Source organism: Chrysemys picta, chromosome 9 (genome assembly GCF_011386835.1).
Source record: "Chrysemys picta bellii isolate R12L10 chromosome 9, ASM1138683v2, whole genome shotgun sequence".
NCBI classification, from domain to species: Eukaryota; Metazoa; Chordata; order Testudines; family Emydidae; genus Chrysemys; species Chrysemys picta.
In genome coordinates, this window is record NC_088799.1 from 3,841,296 (window position 1) to 3,862,428 (window position 21,133).

The 21,133-nt window shown below is 48.6% G+C and overlaps 1 protein-coding gene across 2 annotated transcripts in view; it reads right to left on the reverse strand.

Moving 5' to 3' along the window:
• Window positions 1–405: 405 nt before the first annotated feature.
• TPRG1 (tumor protein p63 regulated 1) overlaps window positions 406–21,133 on the reverse strand; it is a 73,339-nt gene continuing 52,611 nt past the window's right edge. The window contains exons 5-7 of one of the 2 annotated variants that reach the window (XM_065557521.1): window positions 4,728–4,881; window positions 2,372–2,577; window positions 406–929 (exon numbers count right to left, since the gene is read on the reverse strand). In XM_065557521.1, coding sequence (XP_065413593.1) covers window positions 2,383–2,577; window positions 4,728–4,881 — 349 coding nt within the window. In that variant the 3' untranslated portion in view covers window positions 406–929; window positions 2,372–2,382. The other variant, XM_065557520.1, reaches the window with a different exon arrangement.

Sequence of the window (21,133 nt, forward strand, 5' to 3'; positions counted from 1 at the left end):
GTTTGGAATCTTGATGACTCCCATTGTCTGCAGATGGCTGTGTTTACCTGTGAGTCTTCCTGTATGTGTGTGTGCTGGCAAGTGGGCAATGAAGTCTTGCAGTGACATGTGATCATGTCACCTGAACTGGAATCCATCTTTAACCTGGTGCTTTTCCAGTGAGGGGAGGTGGAAACCCAGAGATACAAAGGGTTCCCGCCTTATGCAAAAGATATATAAAGGGGTGGAACAGAACAAAGAGAGGAGCCATCATGAAGAATCCCCTAGCTATCACCTGAGCTGCAACAAGAGCTGTACCAGGGGAAAGAATTGTGCCCAGGCCTGGAAGGTGTCCAGTCTGAGAAAAAGCTTACTGAAGCATCTCTGAGGGTGAGATTATCTGTATTCAGTTTGATTAGACATAGATTTGTGCATTTTATTTTATTTTGCTTGGTGACTTACTTTGTTCTGCCTGTTACCACTTAAATCCTATTTTCTGTATTTAATAAAATCACTTTTTATTTAGTAATTTACTCCGAGTATGTATTAATACCTGAGGGAGCAAACAACTGTGCATATCTCTCTATCAGTGTTATAGAGGGTGAACAATTTATGAGTTTGCCCTACATAAGCTTTATGCAGGGTAAAACGGATTTATTTGGGTTTAGACCCCATTGGGAGTTGGGCATCTGAGTGCTAAAGACAAGCACACTTCTGTGAGCTGTTTTCAGGTAAACCTGCAGCTTTGAGGCAAGTGATTCAGACCCTGGGTCTGTGTTGAAGCAGACGGGAGTGTCTGGCTCAGCAAGACAGGGTGCTGGAGTCCTGAGCTGGCAGGGAAAACAGGAATAGAAGTAGTCTTGGTACGTCAGGTGGCAGCTCCCAAGGGGGTTTCTGTGATCCAACCCGTCACAATAACATTGTCCACTCACTCATCGGCCACGTGGAACCTAAAAGAAACACAACCACTGTGAAGATTATTTTATTAAAATCTCAAATGACAATATACTGTGATTCTGATCCTTAAAAACAAACAAACTCTGAGACCCAATTATACTATCCACTTATCTATTTAGCTAAAATATTCTGAAAAGTCCAGAAAATAATGTGTCTGGTTTTGTTGGATTTCCCCCCATTCCAACATCTGATGCAGAATATGAAACGTTTATAAGTAAACATATTTTTTTATCCTTTAAGATTTGTTTCAAGATATTTCACTGCTGTCTTTTGCCATGGGTTTGATCTGTAGAGAGTTCAGAGCAATGCGAGTCTTTCCAATGACTCTGAAAGGCTTTGGACCAGGTGTCATGTGACCAGAGAAAATTCCTTTCCAGCCGTGTCACTGGGTTGCTCCAGAGATTCTCCAAGTGATCCAAACAGAATTTCAAACACGGCAGCTCCTTAAAAAAACATGAGATCTTAAAGGGCAAGACTGAGCATAGTGTAGGATGTCATTTCCAGGCACGGATCGGCAGAGATAGATGCAAGCACCAAATACTATATCCGGCATGGGAGAGAGTGCAGATAGCTAAATGCTCGTATCAATTCCGGGCCATGTTAGTAAACCTCCAGAGACCAGTTAAGGAACTATTTCTCTGCTGTGTGAATGTTAGGCCTGACATTTGAAGCAAGCACCTACTTACTGTGCTGCAAAGTTCCTAGACCCCTGAGATGGGAAACAGACTTCAGAACAACATGGTCATTGAAGAGGCAATGGGTAGCTGCAGGTCTTGTACTGCAGATTCCCAGGGGCACTTAGGGTATGTCCACACCGCCCACCTTACAGCCCGGCTGCAGCTGTGCTGTGACGTGGGCAGTGTAGTCACGCTTTATCGCCGGGGGAGAGCATTCCCAGTGACAAAAAATAACCACCCTGAACGAGTGGTGGAAGCTTTATTGCCGGGAGGACTGTCTTTTCAGCGCTAAAACTTGTGTCGCTTGGGGGGTGTTTTTTCACACCCCTGAATGACTAAAGTTTTAGCACGGAAAGTGTCAGTGTAGACACAAGCAGTGCAGCCACTGCATTGACATTAGCAATGGGGAGGCTGGACTAGACAGGTTAGTTTGCGGTAGAGTTTTTACACAAGAGATGGGTCAACTTCAGATCGGAACTTCCCCCAAAGTTTGACATGGTTCAGGTCTGGAGTCCTAGTTTTGATTCATTTCTAATGCACACATTGTAAAGAGTTTGTAACGCAGCCATATTCATACACAGTAGGGGCTGAAAGGCCCAGGGAAAACTTTGCAAAGGGAGGGAAATTTGCCCCTGGGCAGAGGGCCAGCACAAGACCTATGCATCACTTAACCTTTGCATCTTTTTAACCTCTAAAAGAAATGGGGCTATATGCAGAATTTAAAGGACAGTGACATTAACAAACAAAGCACGCCCCACCATGGAGAGCTTCAAAAGCCAACACTCCCACGGGCAAGGGAATAACCAAGTTTGTTTCGGTTCCCGATGAAAGACATAAAACCCATGTAGGTGTCGATCAGGAGGGGTTGATTCAGAACCACAACGCCGCTGGTTTTGCCTGGCGCCGGGTTCTTGCTCTGGGCAGTCTGAACGGCCCGGACCAACTGAGCAGTGAACTCGGACATCTGTGGAAGGAAGGAAGAGATGACAAGAGTGAGAATTATGTGAAGTTCTAAGGAATGAGCTGCATGTTGTGTTTGGCTTCCTTTCTCTAAGCTTCAGTTGCTGAAAGGAAAGCAACCTGTCTCGTCCATGCAGTGAGCGCTCAACTGTCTGCGGTAAATAACCCGTGTAACTGAATCCTCCCCAGTTTGCTATGGATGCATATATACAAGCACCCCTCTCCCTCCTCCGCCCCCAAATAACATTCCTCTGTCCACCCCAGTGGAAAAATGGCAGAGGCCCAAGGGTTAAAGATTTTAATACCAACATCTGGGTCTCTGGGCTGCAGAAGAGCTCTGTGGAAGCTTGTCTCTGTCACCAAGAGAAGTTGGTCCCATAACAAATAATGCCTCCCCCACCCACCTTGTCTCTCTAAGCTCTAGGGATCCACTTCTTATGCATGCAAGGCAGGGACTTTTTGTAGAGGATCAAGGACCAGAGAGATCAGGAAGTGACCTCCAGCCCTTAAAGCCATCCAGAGAATGTGAAGAAGCCAAGCAAGGTGCATAAAAAACAAGACAGACAGACAGACTGTGTGGCAAGCTGACACGGGAAGCCAAAATAGGTGAGAAAGTGGTGACAGTGGAGACGAGGAAGAGGGAGAAAGTTTGTCCAATGCGAATGGAACTGAACACCAGGAGTATAGGCTCATTAATCACAGTCAGAGCTGCCAGGAAGGAGCTTATGAAGAAAGTAGATTTGTGTAAAAGTGAGCTGAGAATCCTCCAAGCGAAACATCTGTGGTATAACAGAAAGAGAGAGAAGGCTCCTTGCCTCGTAGCCAGAGCGACAGGAACGCCAGTGAGCCAAGTGAGGCACAGCGTTGTCTCGATTTGGAGAGACTATGATTTAGGAATGAAGAGGGCAAATAGTAAAGTGGGGGGAAGCTACAAATGTTAAAAAAGAAGGGGGAAAAGATTTCAAGGTGGACCCAGGACTAGAACCCCAGGTTGGGAGCTTGTCTCTCTAGAATGGGCAGAACCAAACCCCAGGATCCAAACATCCCCAGACTTGGGGCTTGGGCTCCGGATCCCAAAGTTGGAAGAGCGTTTGGATTCAGTGCTCAGATTAGACCCACAGCAATAGGTTCAAGCAATGAGCTCGGATCCAGACCCAGGTTCTGATCCGGGCCTCTGTTTCAGGCCCATTTCTCTTTTAAGCAAACGCAGGGCTGGTGAGGCATTCCGGGCCCACGACGCTGGAGACCAATGTGCTGTTTCTCCACAGGACTGGTACAGTCTGGGATGTGTCAGAACAACGCACCACCACCCCTGTGCTTCATCGCTGACCTGGAGGGGAGGGAAGGCCAGGCCCCAAGGCCATTGCTTGCTCTGTTCAGACTCCCAGTTAGCGACAATTGGAGCGGTGGATTTTCTTTAATGGACACCTCTCCGGGAGCAACTGGACTCAGACGGCCCCCTCATTGAACCCTTCTCACACAGACAGCAACTGCCAGCCGCTGCAGAGGTCAGCCTGACCCCAAGCCCTAGATCTGAACTCCCCCTCCCCCCAGCATTTGTGTATATGGGGGCACGTCAGCAACTGAACCTGGATCCAAACTTGACAGCTGTGCCCTATCCCCATCGTCAGCTGAACCAATACCTAGCATCCAAACAAGTCCACCCCCGCCCAGTGCTGGAGTCCTAACCCAAGATGTGTGGGAATGCCCTTCCGGTACTGTCACTCCTGAATGAAGGTAACGCAAACCGGGACAGCTTCTCCTGCCTGCAGGGAGCCCCATGCACCCAGTGACAGGAGCTGCCACACTTGCCCTGAGCGCCTTTGCACCGCTCGCCGGGGACTACACCCCACTCCAACACCTCCACGGGCTCCCCTCAGCACTGAGTGATCCATCAGCAGCACCAATCTCCAGATGAGTCCCTGGACCCTCCTGGCAGTGGGCAGAGATCCCTCCCCCCTATCAGCAAGGAGCAGCGAGCAAGCCGCACCGATCCCGGCATGCTGCTAAATACAGCTCCACCCGGCACCAGTTCTCTCAGTGTATTGCGGGGACAATTAAGAAATTTGGGCCCCAAACAAACATGCCTTTCACCTTCCAGGCATTCCACAACTATGCATTTCAACTGCTATCCGGAGAACCCATGCTCCATACCTGGCAGATGGCACTGAACCTTTCGCTGCTGTTCTTCACTGGATGTTCTGTGAAAGTTGCATAAGGGATATCCTTGGCCCATGGATTCCAACGGGACAGGGCAGATGGCTCTTTCAGATTATCCCAGTAGATTCTCAGGCCTTCTCCCTCCCTCCTGGAGAACGAGCAATTCAGACAGAGAAAGGTGCATTACATCAGGCAACTCGTAACAGAAAGGTTATCAATCATTCTGAACAGGTAGCTTTTTTGGAAAAGGGGTGATTTGATCACAGTCTATAGGTATCTACATGGGGAATAAATATTTTATAATGGGCTCTTCTCTCTAGCAGAGAAAGGTCTAACACGACCTTATGGCTGGAAGTTGAAGCTAGACAAATTCAGACTGAAAATAAGGAATAGCTTTTTGACAGCAAGAGCAATTAACCAGTGGAACAATTTACCAAGGGTTATTCATAGAGTCTAGGGCTGGAAGGGACCTCGAGAGAATTCTCCATCATTGACAATTTTAAAATTAAAACGGGATGTTTTCCTAAAAGCTCTGCTCTAGGAATTATTATGGGGAAGTTCTCCGGACTGTGTTCTACAGGAGGTCAGACTAGATGATCACAATGGTCCCTTCTGGCCTGGGAATCTCTGAATCTCTGAATCATATTCTCGGGCAGCAGACTGTGAGTGCAATTTGAGTAGAAAAGTGCATGATATGAACAACCTGATTCTCCAAGGAGTTTTAAACATCACCAAGTACTGATGCCTTTGGTTTTCCTTTATTTTCAAACTTGATAGAGTTACAGAGCCCTAAATGCAAAGTTAGGTGCTAAATTTTTGTAGGGATCAGGACTGGGAGTCATAGAACCCTGGGTTCTAATCCCTGCTGAGAGGCAATCATGACCATATCTGGGATGGACAGTCCCATCTTTCAAACAAGAAACTTAGTGCTTTCTGCTGCATTCCTCCAAAAAGCTCTCCAACTTCACTACATTTCAGTGCAGTTAAAAGTTGTCTCCCCCTTTTCTTCTCACATATTGTCTCTGTTCATGGCGTGAGGGCACCCCAGTGCTATAAACCACTGGATAGGGTTGGTGATTAGCTTTCAGAACATGAGTGTTGGTAGTTATAGACCTCATCCTGGGCAAATTGGTCACTTGATCAGTGGAGTTAAAAAAGAACTGCCCTTCAAAACGATGGGCCCAAAACAGAAGCAGTCACACAAACTCCCTCCAATTCCAGGATATGAAATACCTTGTTTTGCAAAACCAGAACATCCTAAAACCAAATCCTACATCGGAGCTGAAGTCACTGGAGTTCCACCAGCATAAAACCAGAGCAGTCCAGTGGAGCATCAGGCCTATTGTTAATTATAGCTCTATTTGTAAATGTCAAAGCACTTGCCCGAGGTCAAAGTGTGTACTTAAAGTTAATAATGTGCTTAAATGCGTTGCTGAATCAGGGCTTCTAGGGATACCGTGTTATGTACAGTTTAGCCTGCAATGTGCCCTCATGGCCAGCAGTGCCTCTGCCGTGCCCTGCTAACGATTTCTCCCTCAACAGGCTTCCGTGACAAACTCCACACCGGCTTTTCTTGCCCATTCCCCAGCCCTTCCCCGGGGTCCGAGTTTATTCACATAAATAAAGCTCCAAGATTAACTCTTAAGTCCCTAGACATCGTCCACTGGTTTTACTCTCATGTTGGGTCAGTCCCAGGCCTGTAATCTCACTAGGGAAAATAATCATCCCAGGTCCTTCGGCTGGAGTTTGCTCACTCCCAACACTCTCCGATTAACCCTACTCCCAGGCCTTCCCGCCTGGACCTTGCCTTCTAGAGCCTCATGTTTCCAGCCCCCAGGTAACAGGGTCTTTCTTACTTCCTGCAGTTTCCTGAGCTTCCCCCTTCACTGCAGCCGCCTGCTGCCCTTCAAAGGGAATTATTAGATCCAGCCCATGTGTGCCTCGGTGGTAATCAGAGTTGGCTAGCCCCAAGCCCTGCAGCCCTTAAGGGGCGAGCCGGCCTGCTGTGTGCATATATAAAAGGAAACATACGGTGGTGAGTAGTGGGTTTGCAGGCCCAAGTTATGGTCTGGCCCCCTTACAAGTATGCCCGTGGAAGCTGAGGGCAGTCGTGACCTCACACAATCAGGTCCTTGGTGTGTAGGTACCACGGCACAGGCACAATAATGTGCCCTGGTAATCTCGTGTTCCCAGGACAAGATTACAATCCCCTGGCTGGAGAGTGACTGTGAGCAGACTCCAAGGTGGGAAATACAATGAGAAGTTCACCAGGCCCAACCGTTCTGAAATGTGAGTTTATGGTTTCATTCGTGGTTCTTAATTCAAACGGCGGCCAGCAATTCAGCCAACCCTTTTTAACCAGATCCCTTCTAAGTGTTCGCTAGCTATACAATATGTAGGTAATGGAACCGGAAGGCGTATTGTTCTAAACCTCTGAAACCAGCCCAGAACAGGAGAAGGTCTTTCTATTCATCTATAAATTAAAACCTGGGCTTTCAGGAAAGAAAAGCTAGTGCCTACCTGCTCTGCCACGGAGAGTTTCCTGTCTTTAGGAACCCTAGCCCTCCGCTGAGGAGTACAGCCCCTTTGGGGATGTTATTGTGGTTTCTGCACTTACTACTATGTAAAAAAAAAAAAAAAAAAAAAAAAGACTGATCCAGGGTTTTATTTGTAGAGTGCACACTGCAAAATATCGTAAGGATCTTGGCACAAATAGCAGAGGTACTTTCAGACTTTGGACAATTATATTGGAAATTTGAAACTCAATAATTTTTGCATCTAATCCTTTTTTGTTTCTGAAGATTAGAGAGCTTTCTCTAAAAAAAAAAAAATTTTTAAAGGAAAAGATTTCAGTATGTACCTTCAACACTGACATTTTTCTCTCTATATACAGCACTTTTCTCCACTCCCCAGCCTGGCAACAAAACCCAAGCTCAGTGAACATTTTATGTGTGCAGTTAATGGAGCATTAAGGTTCAGTCCATTCAGAGATCTTGCACAATGGAATATTAGCTGCTTCACATGTCAATTTGTATGCAGATTTCATTCTGTCCAAAAGGGATGAACATTTGCCAATTCCTCTTGCCAGGTCAGCTCCCGAGTTAGGTTCATAAGCAGGGTCCCAAGTACCCTCACCTACAGCACACTGTCAGTTTCATAATTATGGTAACGTACAGAGCATGGAGCTGAGTAAACCTCTGTTTCTTCTAAATGTTGAGGTCTGTATGCATGTCTCAGCCCTGATGGGGAGCAGTGGCAATCTTTTCTGCTGCAGGGAGAGATGTACATGGGATAAGCAGCCACGTCAGAAACGAAAGCATGAGGAAAAGTGAAACAGTTAGGCTGAGACTTTTAAAGTTAATTTTAATGGGAATCGGGCATCCAAATCCTGTAGGCAGCTTTGAAAACATGAGCCTTAAAGTCCACACGCTAGCGGTGGAGGAATAAACTGCTCCTGATGGCAGAGTCCTGGCTAACAAATTGTCACCACAATGGTAGGCGTGGGACAGAATGTACCACTTTCTGGCTCCAAATGTCTCCACCACTCTTGAATTAAAGGAGAATCTCCATGGGCAAGACACAACCCCCACCAAAAGCCTGATTGAGATTGAGATGAGCATTGATTGCCATCTTTATTATGAGCTGTGGATTGGGGTGTGACATTACAGTCAGCCTGAACGTGCCCCACCTGAACGATAAGCTCTAAAAGCTATGAGTGAGCTGAAATCCCTGGCAGAGACTCAGCTGCCTCTAGATGGGACGATACAAAAAATATATTGATCTTTAAGAGAGGAGGAACGGAGGCCCCTTTTCCCCATCCCGGTAAGTGGGTAGAGCTTGGTTTTAAACGGCAAATTCTGTCCACGGTTTCACGTTATTGTTCGCGGCACTGCAAATGTATGTGATGATTTACAGAGGAACGGTGCTTTAAAACAACTGAAAACGGGGCCCTATGCATACGGTACTCGGACACTGTGCTGATGTCTGTGGAAGAAGGACCTGGAGAGACCCCTACATGCTATGAATTCTATTGCTGATGATGCTCTCATCTGCTCCTAGAGATCGTCTGGTCTGCAAGCACCTCTTCCCCCTCACTAAGGGCTTGGCTACGCTTGCGAGTTACAGCGCAATAAAGCAGCCCCGGGCGCACTAGCTCACTCCCTGTCCACACTGGCAAGGCATGTAGAGCGCTCTGACTCCACACTGCTAGTACTCCACCTCGGCGAGAGGAATAACGTTTGCTGCCCCTCCCGCTGGTGCACCCCGGCGCCAGTGTGAACGAGGTGTTGCGTTACTGCGCTCTGATCGGCCTCCGGAAACATCCCATAATCCCCTTAAGTCAAGTGGCCACTCTTGTCATTGTTTTGAACTCGCTGTAGAAATGCGGAAATGCCCTTTCAAAGCTCCGTTTCTGACAGCCGGGCATGCAAGCCGTTACTGTGGAAAGCTGTGTGTGAGAGAGAGAGGCGGGGGGCAGGGGGAGGTCTGCTGCTGTCTGAACTTACAAGACAGCATGCTGACATGCCCTCGGGCCCCCAAAACCCACTCTCTCTCCCCCCACATACACACAACACGCTCCCTGTCACACTCCACCTCACCCCTCCCATTTGAAAAGCACGTTGCAGTCACTTGCATGCTGGGATAACTGCCCATAATGCACCGCTCCCAATGCCGCTGCAAGTGCCGCAAATGTGGCCACGCTAGTGCGCTTGCAGCTGTCAGTGTGGACAGACTGCAGCGCTTTCCCTACTGCGCTCTCCGAAGGCTGGTTTAACTCAAAGCGCTCTACAGCTGCAAGTTTAGCCAAGCCCTTAGCCATAGTTTTAGAGAGAGTGGACGAGTTGCCCCAGGGGAACTGGTGGGAGGCCTACTGCTAGAATTATCATGCTTGAGACTGGACAAAAGCAACAGCAATATACCAAAGGGAACAAACTGCACTGATCAGGGGGTCAATCGCTTTGAATTCTGTTCTAAAGCCATGCTGTTTCTCTATCCCCGGGGTACAAGTAGTGACTAGCCCACCTTACTCCCCTCCTCAGATCTCTCAGTCCCGCACCCCTCGATCTGCCATGCAAGAGCAAATCCACCTTTAATGGAAATTTTTAATAATTAGCTGAAGCAACCTAATTGACTAAGGGAGGGAAATGGCAGTTTCCATCATCTCAGCGAGCTGCACCTCTCCCCTACTCATCTCAAAGCTCAGCAAGGGAATTACAAACATAGCCCGGGGCAGCATGCACAGACTTACAAGGAAGCACAGACATTTGTTCTTGCTCAGAAGGTTGGGTGTGTGCATGTGGCCAAAAGGAGCAGAGCAGAAATTCACAGAGCCCATGCATTTAAAAGGGGGAGGAAGAAGAAAAACTTAAACCCTTCCCATTAAAACAAAGGTATTGGCAACGCAAAATGCTCCCCCACTTTGTTTATTTATCGGCACAAAGGCAGAAGCGAGTTGGCACCTAATATTATGGGTATTCAATGCTGGTTTTCTACTCACTGAATGACCTCAGAGAGAATATTTTCCATTACAAGAGCCCAGAAGACGCTGGCACAGAGTCAGACAGTAAGATTTTCAGAGTGTGTTTACATTCTATCTATGGCCCCAGGCTGTTCCAAACCCATAGGCAGGTGCTGCCTTTATCTGCTCTTCGCTCACCTGGCTCCTCACCAGACCATGCGGAGGCTTCGGGCTCAGACAGGTTAACTATTTGCTGACTCTGGCAGTCAGAGGGGCAAGGAACCTCCGGGACATTTATAACCCCAGGGGGAGAGATGGCAACACCAGGCTGTCATGTCTCCCCCGGCATAGACCATGAATACATTGACTAGCAGAGAGCTCTTTAAATTAGCAGACGAAGAGCCAGTGGCTGGGAGCTGAAGCGAGACAAATTCAAACTGGAGATAAGGTGCACTTTTTCAACTGTGGGTAATTAACCATTGGCACAGCTCACCAAGGGATGTGGCGGATTCTTTACCACTTGGAGTCCTAGGATCGAGACTGCATGTCTATCGAAAAGCACACATTATTGGGCTGTTGGCAGGAATCACTGGGTGACATTCTCTGGGCTGTCCCCTGGAAGCTCTGACAAACTCCACTCAAAGCTAACCCTGGGGGCAATCACCAGGTCAGATTATGAGATCAGTGGCCAAAGGGATGCACTAGGGAAAACAGCGGAGAGCCCCAGAATTGTGTATTATAAGCAGAGGTGGGTACATTTAACAGGTTCCTTACCCCACATCCACTTAATATTCCCCCTATGCCTCATCGTGACCCTCTTAGGGACTGCAGTGGAGTCCATGGGCTGACTCCATGGCCCAGCTTTGAGAAAATAGTCTCTTTAAGAGCTGGAATATCTGCGGTTCAAACCCTCTGTTCTTTGCTCAGCTTAATTGGGCCTATAATGCGCTGGCTCCTCTCTCTTGGGTAATATGCCTCCAAGAGATGCTGTGAGAGGTTACGCCCTTTATACCACACAACCTGGAAGAATGATAATTACACACTTAGCAGCGCTATTTACAAGGCTATTACCACAGCCTAGGAAGCGTGAATTAACGATGGGGTATAAAGAAGGGTCTTTACCAACAACCCAGTGAGGGGTTCGTCATGCTTTCGGAGGGCTTGGTTGCGGAGGAAGGTAAAGATAGATTTAAGGGGACTCACAAGCAACTGAGCTTGGAAACGGTGGCGCTGCCTATCATCCTGGAGCTCACTCACCAGTTCTGGACTCCACCTCCGTCTCCGTCTCCTTCTTCCTAATTCCCTCTTTACTCTGCCCTCTCTGCCCAGCCTGACAGAGCGCATTGAATCCTGAGTGAAACACATCCTCGCCTGTGACTTTGTCCCGGCCTACACACCACCCAGTCTCATTTCTTAGCACAGAATCCCATCTCCTCTCCCCCTTCATCTCCTTCTCCCTATCTTGTCCTTATGGCCTTCTCCCTGCCGCCCCTATGCCTGGAATTCCCTCCGCCCTGCGTGCCAGTCCTCTCTTCCTTCACATCCCTCCTCCATACTCACTCCTGCTGTTAAGACTGCAAATACCGCCCAGGTCAGCTAAAATACAGTCACCTGCTCGTTGAATTGAATGAGAAGGAACTAAGACAGAACCTTCTCCTGGGTCTTTCAGTGCATTTAGCTCTGTCTCCCTGGCATTTAGCATTGTATGCTCCTTGGGATGAATCTCATATTATACCAAGTGCAGTGTCAGTGCACATGTAATGAAAGAATAGGCACAAGTTCCTCTAGATGTCTATAGTAGGCCTCCCAGCATGCTTGGGAATATCACATCAGTCGCAGACTTCCCCACGGCTGCCCGGGAGTCTAAAGTCTGTTATATTCATAGCCAGGCCAATCCTTAAGGGAGTTTTCACCCTTTAGTATGCAGTTAGTTCTCTACACACCAAAACTCTGTCTACACAGAAACTGCTGACGGAGAGCTCTGTGTAAACTCAAAAGCTTGTCTCTCTCAGCAACAGAAGTTGGTCCAATCAAAGATATTTCAGAAACAAGGCGGGTGAGGTGATAGAGTGACCACCCAGCCTTTTGCAGTTTTAACTAACCCGGTTTAAAATCACACCTTAAACCGAACCAGCGCAATTCTGCAGTTAGATAAGCCCTTGCTCTCAACACCATAGATTCCAGCCTCTCGTATGTCAAGATTTCCTCACCCCACTTAAGTCAAAGGGCCCGATCCGAACTTTTTGCCTAGCCACCCTTTCCATAGGGAAGCAAAAATGAATGTTTCATTTGTATTTTAATCTCACGATTAAAAAAAAAAAGTAAAATAAAGCTGCTTTGTTGTTTGGACCAAAGACAACGGAGGATTTTAACCTCCTTCCTAAAGCAATCTGGCCACAGCTCCTTTCCATAGTTTTACATTGTGCTTTCATCTTGTCTCATCAGCTATAAAAATTCACAAGGATCTTGGTTCAATACATCTCTGGTTAGTCTGGTGACGCATTTCCCCTGTACGCTGTAATAGCACTGCATTACGAAAAGAATAGACATCAAAACAGACCCCAGTCATAGGGCAGAGCGTGGTTTCCTGCCCCAGGCAATTTAGGAAGGAAAATTCCATCCCATAATGCACCATGGGACAGATTTTCAAAGGCATTTAGGCTCCTAAAGATACAGATAGGTGCCTAGTGGGATGTTCAAAAGGTTTTAAGCAAGTTAGGTGCCTTAATCTCATTGAAATCAATGAGAATCAGTTGTTGTTGCAGGATAGGGGGTTATTTAGTTTCTAGCTGGATTCCTTGCTGAGGTTCTCAAGGGAGCATAGTCCAGCTCCTGTGGTAGATGTAACCACAGTACAACTACAGCAAGAAACTCCTTCAAGTGAGTGGAGAATGGATGCAGAAGACAATTTTCACAATGAAGTCTCTCTCCCCCTCCCGTGCACTTTCTGTGACAGATATAACAATATCCTGCAATATCCCGGACAAACTTTATTGAATTAAGTTTAAGACCTTTAGAGTTCATTGTATGGAAAATGCAACTGTTTATATTTTATTGTGAGACTGTATGCAGTTTAGGAGGAGGGGGATGCTAATGCAATTCCCCTGGTTATCAGCCCTTTCAAGCCACGCCCTGGAGACGTTCGCATATACTAGTTCAAACTGGCTTCTCCAGGGACCCACAGACAAAGAAAGGATTTTTGGATCAATAGCCTGGTTTTACACAGCCTCAGGCCCTTCTTCCTGACCCAGCAAATGCACAGGACCCCTGCTTCATAGAGGGCCCCAATCCTTAGGGAAGGATTGGAAGGACGGGGCCTACTGAGGCCCCATAAGATTGTGTGCTTGTTCTGAGCCAAGGCTGTTATGCACTTGTGACCACAAAAGAAACCTCTTTAGTGGTTTGAAGGACACACCCGCCAGAACCTCTGTTGGAGATAGTTTGGGGTGGGGAGGAGGGGGGATGTCCGGTAATCTTATAGCAGGCATGTAGGTCCTTTTATTCTTTTAATGTTTCCTCTGTAGTGCTTTTACCTTAGGAATAAAATAGACTTGCCCAGGAAGCGTCGTGTGGTAACGTATAACTGTTGGCCATCACTCCGTTACTCTCTGAACTGAAGAGAAAGCAAGGAGGCCTATTTAGGCAGACTGTCTTTGGCTGGCAATGACACAGCGAAGGCAGGGAACTGCAACCTGGAACCACCCCGGTCAGAAGGAAGAGAGACACGAGTCTCCACCCAAGAAAAGCAACCAATGGGGAGCCAGGAGACTGAGAGTGGGTGCCCTCGCTGAACCACAGAGGGGAAATACAGGTGCCATTGCCCTGAACTGTGACACTTACAACCCAGCATCATTAACTGACTCGCAGGGTTGCCGATTTAAAAACTGGACATGGAACCTCCCCTGCCCTGCCCCTTCCTCCCGAGGCTTCACCCTGTCCATTCCTCTTCCCCCCTCCTCCCTGACATTCACTGCTTTTCCCATCCCACCCCTCACCCCCCAGGTCAGGAGGAACGCACCTGCTTTGCCAGGGCTGGGAGCTACAGCTGCCCTACGCAGGTAGAAAATGGCCCCAGCTGAGTAGGGGCTGGCATGGGTGATGACCCAGCGCCTCCCCACCTCCCTCGCCTCTAGTAACCGGACTTTGGGTGTCCAGTCAGTAGAGCTGACCGGACACAGTCAGGTCACCTTTTCGACCAGAAACCAGGTACCTGGACATCCTATAAGTGAGTGATTTAAAAAACAGCCCAAAGTCTAGCTGCAGCACCAGCACGCCCCCTCTTGGAAGGGGTTGCAGATATGAAGAGCTCCTACCAGGAATGAAACCAGAAGGAAATACTGGAGTCATCAGGTACTGTACATGGTGTCTGAAATCTGCCCACTCCTGGCAGGACAGGAACGCCCTGGAGAATGCTGCTGCTGTGCAATCCAAGGACATCTTTTTAGACAATGCCTCGCTGCTGCCTTGCTGCGATAATCCTGCAAGGATTTGCAGCTCTGTCTTTTATAGTACGTTAATTACGCTCACTGTTCCAGGAGCGAAGTCACTTACGGAAGGTATTTTCATCCCGATAATTGTACGTTTCCTGGAGGTCTCAGTAGGGTACTTCACATCCTCTGTTTTATTAAAAGCTTTAGCAAAATATCCCAACTTCCAAACGTTGAGTGGTTTTTTGGGTTTTTTTTTGCATCTTAAAGTTTAGCAAAAGAACTTTGAACTTTTGGTTGGACCCACTGTATTATGATGATCATTCATCGTTTGTATTACCGGACCACGCAGAGTCCGAGTCATGGATCAGGAGCTCACTGTACTAGACGCGGTGCAGACACAGAACAAAAAGACGGTTCATGCCACAAAGAGCTCATAATCTAAATAGAAGACAAGAGACAACAAATGGAGAGGGACAGTTGGGGGAGCACAAGGAAACCATGACAGTATTGGTCAGCACGGTAGGCTGTAGTCTCAGCACACCGGCATTGTCAACATTGTCAAGTTTTTTTATAGACGCCACAGCCAAGGGGTTGTAAGGAGGGATGTGAAGGACAATGAGGTAGTTTTCTTGAGGGCTACAGGGAGTTTCTCTGAGTGAGACAAGTAGCATGGGAGAAAGCATGGAGGTGCCTGTCTGGAACTGTAACAAGAGGGCAATGAAGGCTGGGACCATGGACTGACTGGAGGCAGGAAGGGGGGAGCCAGTGAAGGGATTTGTAAGGACCAGATGCCGAGTTTGGGTCTGAGTTCAGACTCAAACATCTCCAGGGTGCAGGTCCAGGGATTTTGTTCCGGCTCATTTCTAGTGACTGGAGGTTACAAATGGCCCAGTCCGACTCTGGATGGTTACCAATCCATTGCAAGTGGATCCAACCATTGGCTCCCACATGCTTCTAGGCCCCTTGGATCTGGGTAGTGACTAATTATTGTTCCTAGCTCTGGGGTCTCATGCACACCCATAGGTGCAGACCCTGGGTCTGACACTCATACCCTGCAGTCCAGCCACCTAGAACCCAGAACCAATGTCACAGCCCTCCTGGGTCCCCAGGCACCTCAGCATCCACCTGGCTGTGGGGGGGTCTGATTTTCTAGTTACATCCTTCAAGGACCGTGTGGCTGTAAAGCAAGGAAACAACCTCACCAAAGGAATTTCTTAATCACAAACACTTTTAAAAAGCACAAGGCAGTTACAAACCTATGAAAAATGACACGCTCCTGAACTCAAACCCTCTCACCATCCTCAGCACCCCTGTGAATTCTGGGGTTAGTCCATCTCCTTTAGGCCAGGTAACCCTTCTGGCCCTCTTGGCCTGGCCATCTTGCTTCTGGTGGTGGAATGGCCTCCTTTGATTCGGGCTACACTTAAAGCTTTTACTAGGATAGCTACATCAGTTCGAATATGAAAAAACAAAACAAAAATCACACCCCTATGCCAGTGAAAGCCCTCGTGAAGACACAGTTATAGCGGCAAAACAGTCATTTCGCCAGTACAGCTTATTTCATTCAGGGAACTATTACAAGCTAGGCTGGCAAAGGCACTCTTTAGTCAGTATACGCCGTGTCTTCACTAGGAAGCTTTGCCGATATAGCTCTACTGGCAAACCTTTTCTAGTGCAGACAAGGCCTAGGAAATCATTCCTCTTAAAAACAGCCTGTGTCCCTGTGCTTCTACTGAGGAATTTCCAGGCTCCAACCCCCTGTCAATGTCTAGGTAGAAAATCATTCCAAGTCAATGGCCCTGCTGGTCTCAAACCCATTGCTTCACAAAGGTAGAGCCATTCCATGTAGCTAGTCTTGGATTGCTCTATTACCTTTTCCCAGACATAGTCTGTTCACTAGGTGTCCAGTGCCGGCTACAATATGAATGTTAGAGACACACTCAAGGTGACATTCAAAATGGAGGCTGAAATACAAGATGGCATTCACCAAACCAAAATGGAATTCTTACGCCAATGTGGACATCTCCCGCAAACCATCACACTGGATGCTGGACCACCTGCCTTCACCACTCACCCAGAAAGGCACTGCTGGGTCATCACACCTGGTTAAATTCACCTCTGAGTGGAGACAAAGTGTTGGTCACAGATTGGAGATGGGCTGCGGTCAAAGTGTGAGCTCTCTTTTGTTTTGTGAACCCCTTTTTGAACCAGTCTACTCTTGGCAAGGCCAGTCTATTCTAAACACCTCAGAGAAGGCAGCGAATGAGAGAACCATCGTCCCGGCTGGAACCATGGGTTTTCTCCTGGCTGGGCCATCGTCTCTGAATGACTCTACACAGAAGCTGACAAGGAGGCTGGAGCCTGGAATTCCCCCAGCTGAAGCACAGGAGCAAAAAACGGGACAGAAACTGTCTGAAAAGGTGGGTGCTGCTCTGAGCAAAGCAGCCAGACCACCGCCACAGGCCGGAAAATGAGGCTAAGGAAAGAAAAGGCAGGAAGGGCTGCGTACTCTGAGGATACCGGGCAGACCTCAGACACATAGGAGGGGAGAGCTCAGACTCAGAGGGAGCGCATTCAGGATTTTGTTGTTGGTGAAAGATCTGTAACCGTCTAGTGCTGTAAGAGTCAAAGTGTATGTGGTTCAGAAATTCCTTTGCTAAGCTGGTAGCTCTTTGCTTTCCTGAGGCATTGTCCCTGAAGGGTTTGTCTAGAAACCAGAGCTCCCACAGCCAGGTGGACACTGGGGGAACATATCTAAGCAACTAGGAACTCCGGAGGGCTGCGGCACAGGGTTATGAGTCGCAGCTGGGCTGCAGCTGCCCAAGAAGGGTGTCCGACATGGGGCATGCATCTGGAAATGCACATGAGAGACAGAGGGCTAGAAACAGCTCTCAGTCACTCTTCAGCTCCAGGGGCATTACGAGAATGTGGGGCCCAGGACTTGGGTCCACTTACAACAGACTGGTGTCTGCCGAGATGGAGAACAGGCCCAAGTTATAACAGCAATAAACGCTTAACTCCTCCAAACATGACACAAGTGGTCCATAGACCTTCAGCTGGTCCCCACTGCACAGGAGGGAGTTTTACCCGTAGACAGAATTAACACACATGCTGCGTATAACACAGTCCTGGACTACACTGGTACTGATGCCTGGCATATCTGACTGGGGTGGGCCAAAAGGTATTTCAGAGAGGGAATGTTTACATGGCCTGCAGGTCTAAAAGGCACAGCGCAAATACCATGACTCAGATGCTGCCTGGAACATGTAATGAGGATATTTAACTAGATCATCATTTTATATGTTGCTTTATTTTCAATTGAAAAAAAAAATCCCACCAACCATCCTACCTATTTAGCCTTCAGATGCATTTTTGGTGTTACATGTCAGCTCTTTTCCCCCCACACTTAGAGATTTGCATAGTACGCATGTCAAGACCCAACATGCAAGGGAAGGAATATACAAAAGGCAGAGCTAAGTCTTGGAGACACCCTCTCCCTGCCTGCACTGCCAGGAGAGCAGAGATCTGCAGGGGGGCTTCTGAGAACAGACCCTAGATCTGCCTCTGGCATCATTGGTGGAAGGCCTTCAGCTCAAGGGTTCGTGCCTTCTCCTGGTCTGACACAGCTTACATTCAGGGCATAGGTTCTGTTCACCCTGTGCTTTTCCCCAAGGGGATGGCGTGTCGGGGACTGTGTTTGCTTTGTTTTGGGTGAGGTTTTTTAATTCAAATCCAAGCATTCACAAAGACAAGAGGGAATGTTAGTTACTCATCAGGGAACGGGTGCAAGGCAGAACATCAGTACTGTAGCAAAGGCCATATGGACACTTATTTCAACTTCAACCAGGCTGTCGTAAGGCAGGGCTCCCCCCACCCAGCTCCCAAAGGACCCATTGCAACACCCACTGCTCTTTTAGACAATTTTATTATCCAAACTTAACAAACACATCACAGTTCCTCAGCCCACTCTGGGTTATGGTTCCTGGGGCATTTTCCCCGGTCCTCACAGGTGCCCACTGCCTCCCCCCCCCAGGAGGCTCTGGCACCCCTAGCTCTCCAGGTCTCCCTATTCAGAGAGAGCCCCACATCCACTCTCTCTGCCCCTTTCCTGACTGGCTTTCAGCCTCACTCACACAGGTTTTCCTGCACCAGGGCTCTCTTCGCCTGTAGGCCCAGATGCTCTCTTTGAAAGCTCATTTGGGTCAGCTGATGCAGAGGAGGGGCACTGGCCCTGCTCCCCCTCAAGGGACCAGTGGCACCTTGTGAGTCCAACCCCTGAACAGCCACGCCCACCCCTAGGCAAAGCCTTCACTGTCCATATCCTTCCCAGGGCAATGACCATAAACCTTCAGCTCCTTCTCCAGGGGTTCGAAGTCTCTGCCCGCAGCATCTCCCTCTCCCTCAAGCTTACTGGCCACAAGGATCAGGCCACCCTCTCCTCCTGAATGGCCCAATGCTCTTTCGGCCAGCTGCTCTTTTTCTCGCCAGGTCAGCTGTAGCGGGTGTTCTGCGGCCACCTGTTGCTGTGGCAGGTCCCCAGTCCTCATGACGGAACCCATAAAACCGGAGTCCTCTGTCTCTCTTCCCACAAAGGATCCTGCTTTTACCCCAGGCTCTAATCGGAGTCCCGGTAGGCTGATGAGGTCCTCTCTGTGTCCCCTTTGTACTGTGTTTGGCCTTTGCCATGAGCTTCTGCTCCCCGGTACCCTTTTCTGCCTTGGTACCTCCATCTGGGCAGGTATTTCCTTTGCTCTGCAGGACTCTCCCCTACTCACAGATGTCATTCTTCCCAAGTTCCCTCTTCAACAGGCAGAACTGCCTGATGCGTCCCATAAACTCTCAGGCCATCTCCTTCCCATCCGGTCCAAACCTCCCAATAATCACACCACCACCTGGGCACCCAAATCTTCAGCATCCAGGTTTCCCACCATCTGAGCTCTTAGTGGGGCAATACCTTCCAATGTGCCCCATCTCCCCACAGCAAAAGCATACAACCCCTTGGAACCCCCCTGTCCTTGCCCCTTTTTGGGCCACAGTACCAGAGTCTCCTCCGTTTCTTCTGCATTCGCTGCACAGTCTTTAAAACACAATTCACACGGGGGCAAATGCTTTTTATATGCCCTAGTCACCCACACCTCATGGTCCTCAAGCCCCTTTCCTGCTTTATACCTGCACCCACCGGTCCTTTCCCGGTGTGGGATCTCCAGGAGCTACCACTGCTGCTCCCCGAGCATGGTCAGTCACGTCTATAGCTGCAGCTTCACCTCCTGCTGCTTCTGTCGTCTGGCTGCCTGCTGGCACTAGAGCAGGAACTCCTGCAGTTCCTGCCGTCGCCCCGTGCACCATCTTGGGAGCATGGAGCTTCTTTCAGCAAAGCCAGCTTCCACCCGCTTCAGCTCCATCGACTCCTGGTCACCCGAACCGGGTGGAGTATCTGTCAAACGCAGGCTTCAATTTCCCCTTGATTCCAGGAGCCAATCACTGGCCCACATTCTCCATCAGGTGCAACAAGGCAGGACTTCTCCCCAACTCCCACAATCTCAAAGAGACAGTTTTATTGTCCAACTTAAAACCAAAGCTGTTTCTCTGCCCATCCTGGGCTACGGTTCCTGGGGAATTTTCCCCTAGTCCTTTCAGCTGCCTCCCTCCCAGGTGACTTTGGTAGCCCTAGCTCTCCAGGTCTCCCCATTCCCAGGGAACTGGCTGCGAGAGCCCCACATCTGCTCTCTCTGCCCCTTTCCCGGCTGGCTCTCAGCCGGACCCACCCGGGCTCCCCTTCAACGTGTCTCTCTTCGTCTATAGGCCCTGGCGCCCTCTTTGAAAGCTCAGGCAGGTCAGCTGATGCGGCAGAGGTGCCCTGGTCCTGCTCCTTCTCAAAAGGACCCTCCAACATGGGCTCGTTCAGGCTAAGTCGATTAGGAACAGGTTTAAGCTAAACCGAAATAGGGGCATCCCCACACAAGAGTACTTAGATACACCGGAGCAAATGTATGTATAGACAAGGGCAAAGCAATTAGTCTCCTTCCAGTGACCCATCCCCATGTTTCATCCGATGTTGCATTTCCTGTTGGTTGCATTTCCTGCTTCAATCCTGCCTTCCAACCCATGCAATACATATATTATGGCACTCTGGTAAATCACACATTGCACCAATGAATTTGGCCCAGGTATCCACCTAGGTGCATTTAGAAATGTAGAAAAATCGTTAAGCAAACCCTTTCTGCCTCGTTGGGCCGGGGCAGTTGTATTGCTGCGCTTCCATCTGCCTTGAGAGCACCAGGATACGCTGAAGGCCTGCATGTAATGTGCCGATCGGCACGGGGCTTCCATTCATATACACGGGATTCTTTATAAGTGGTTATTCCTCAGGCTTTGCCCTACAAATGTTGTCAGAAATGTCCTATGGGCAGCGCAATATCTTACATGTCTATAAAACCTTTCACATATGCATACCTAGCTCACCTGTCAATGAAATGCGGTCACCTCTGGAGTGGAGTAGATCAGCTTTTCAG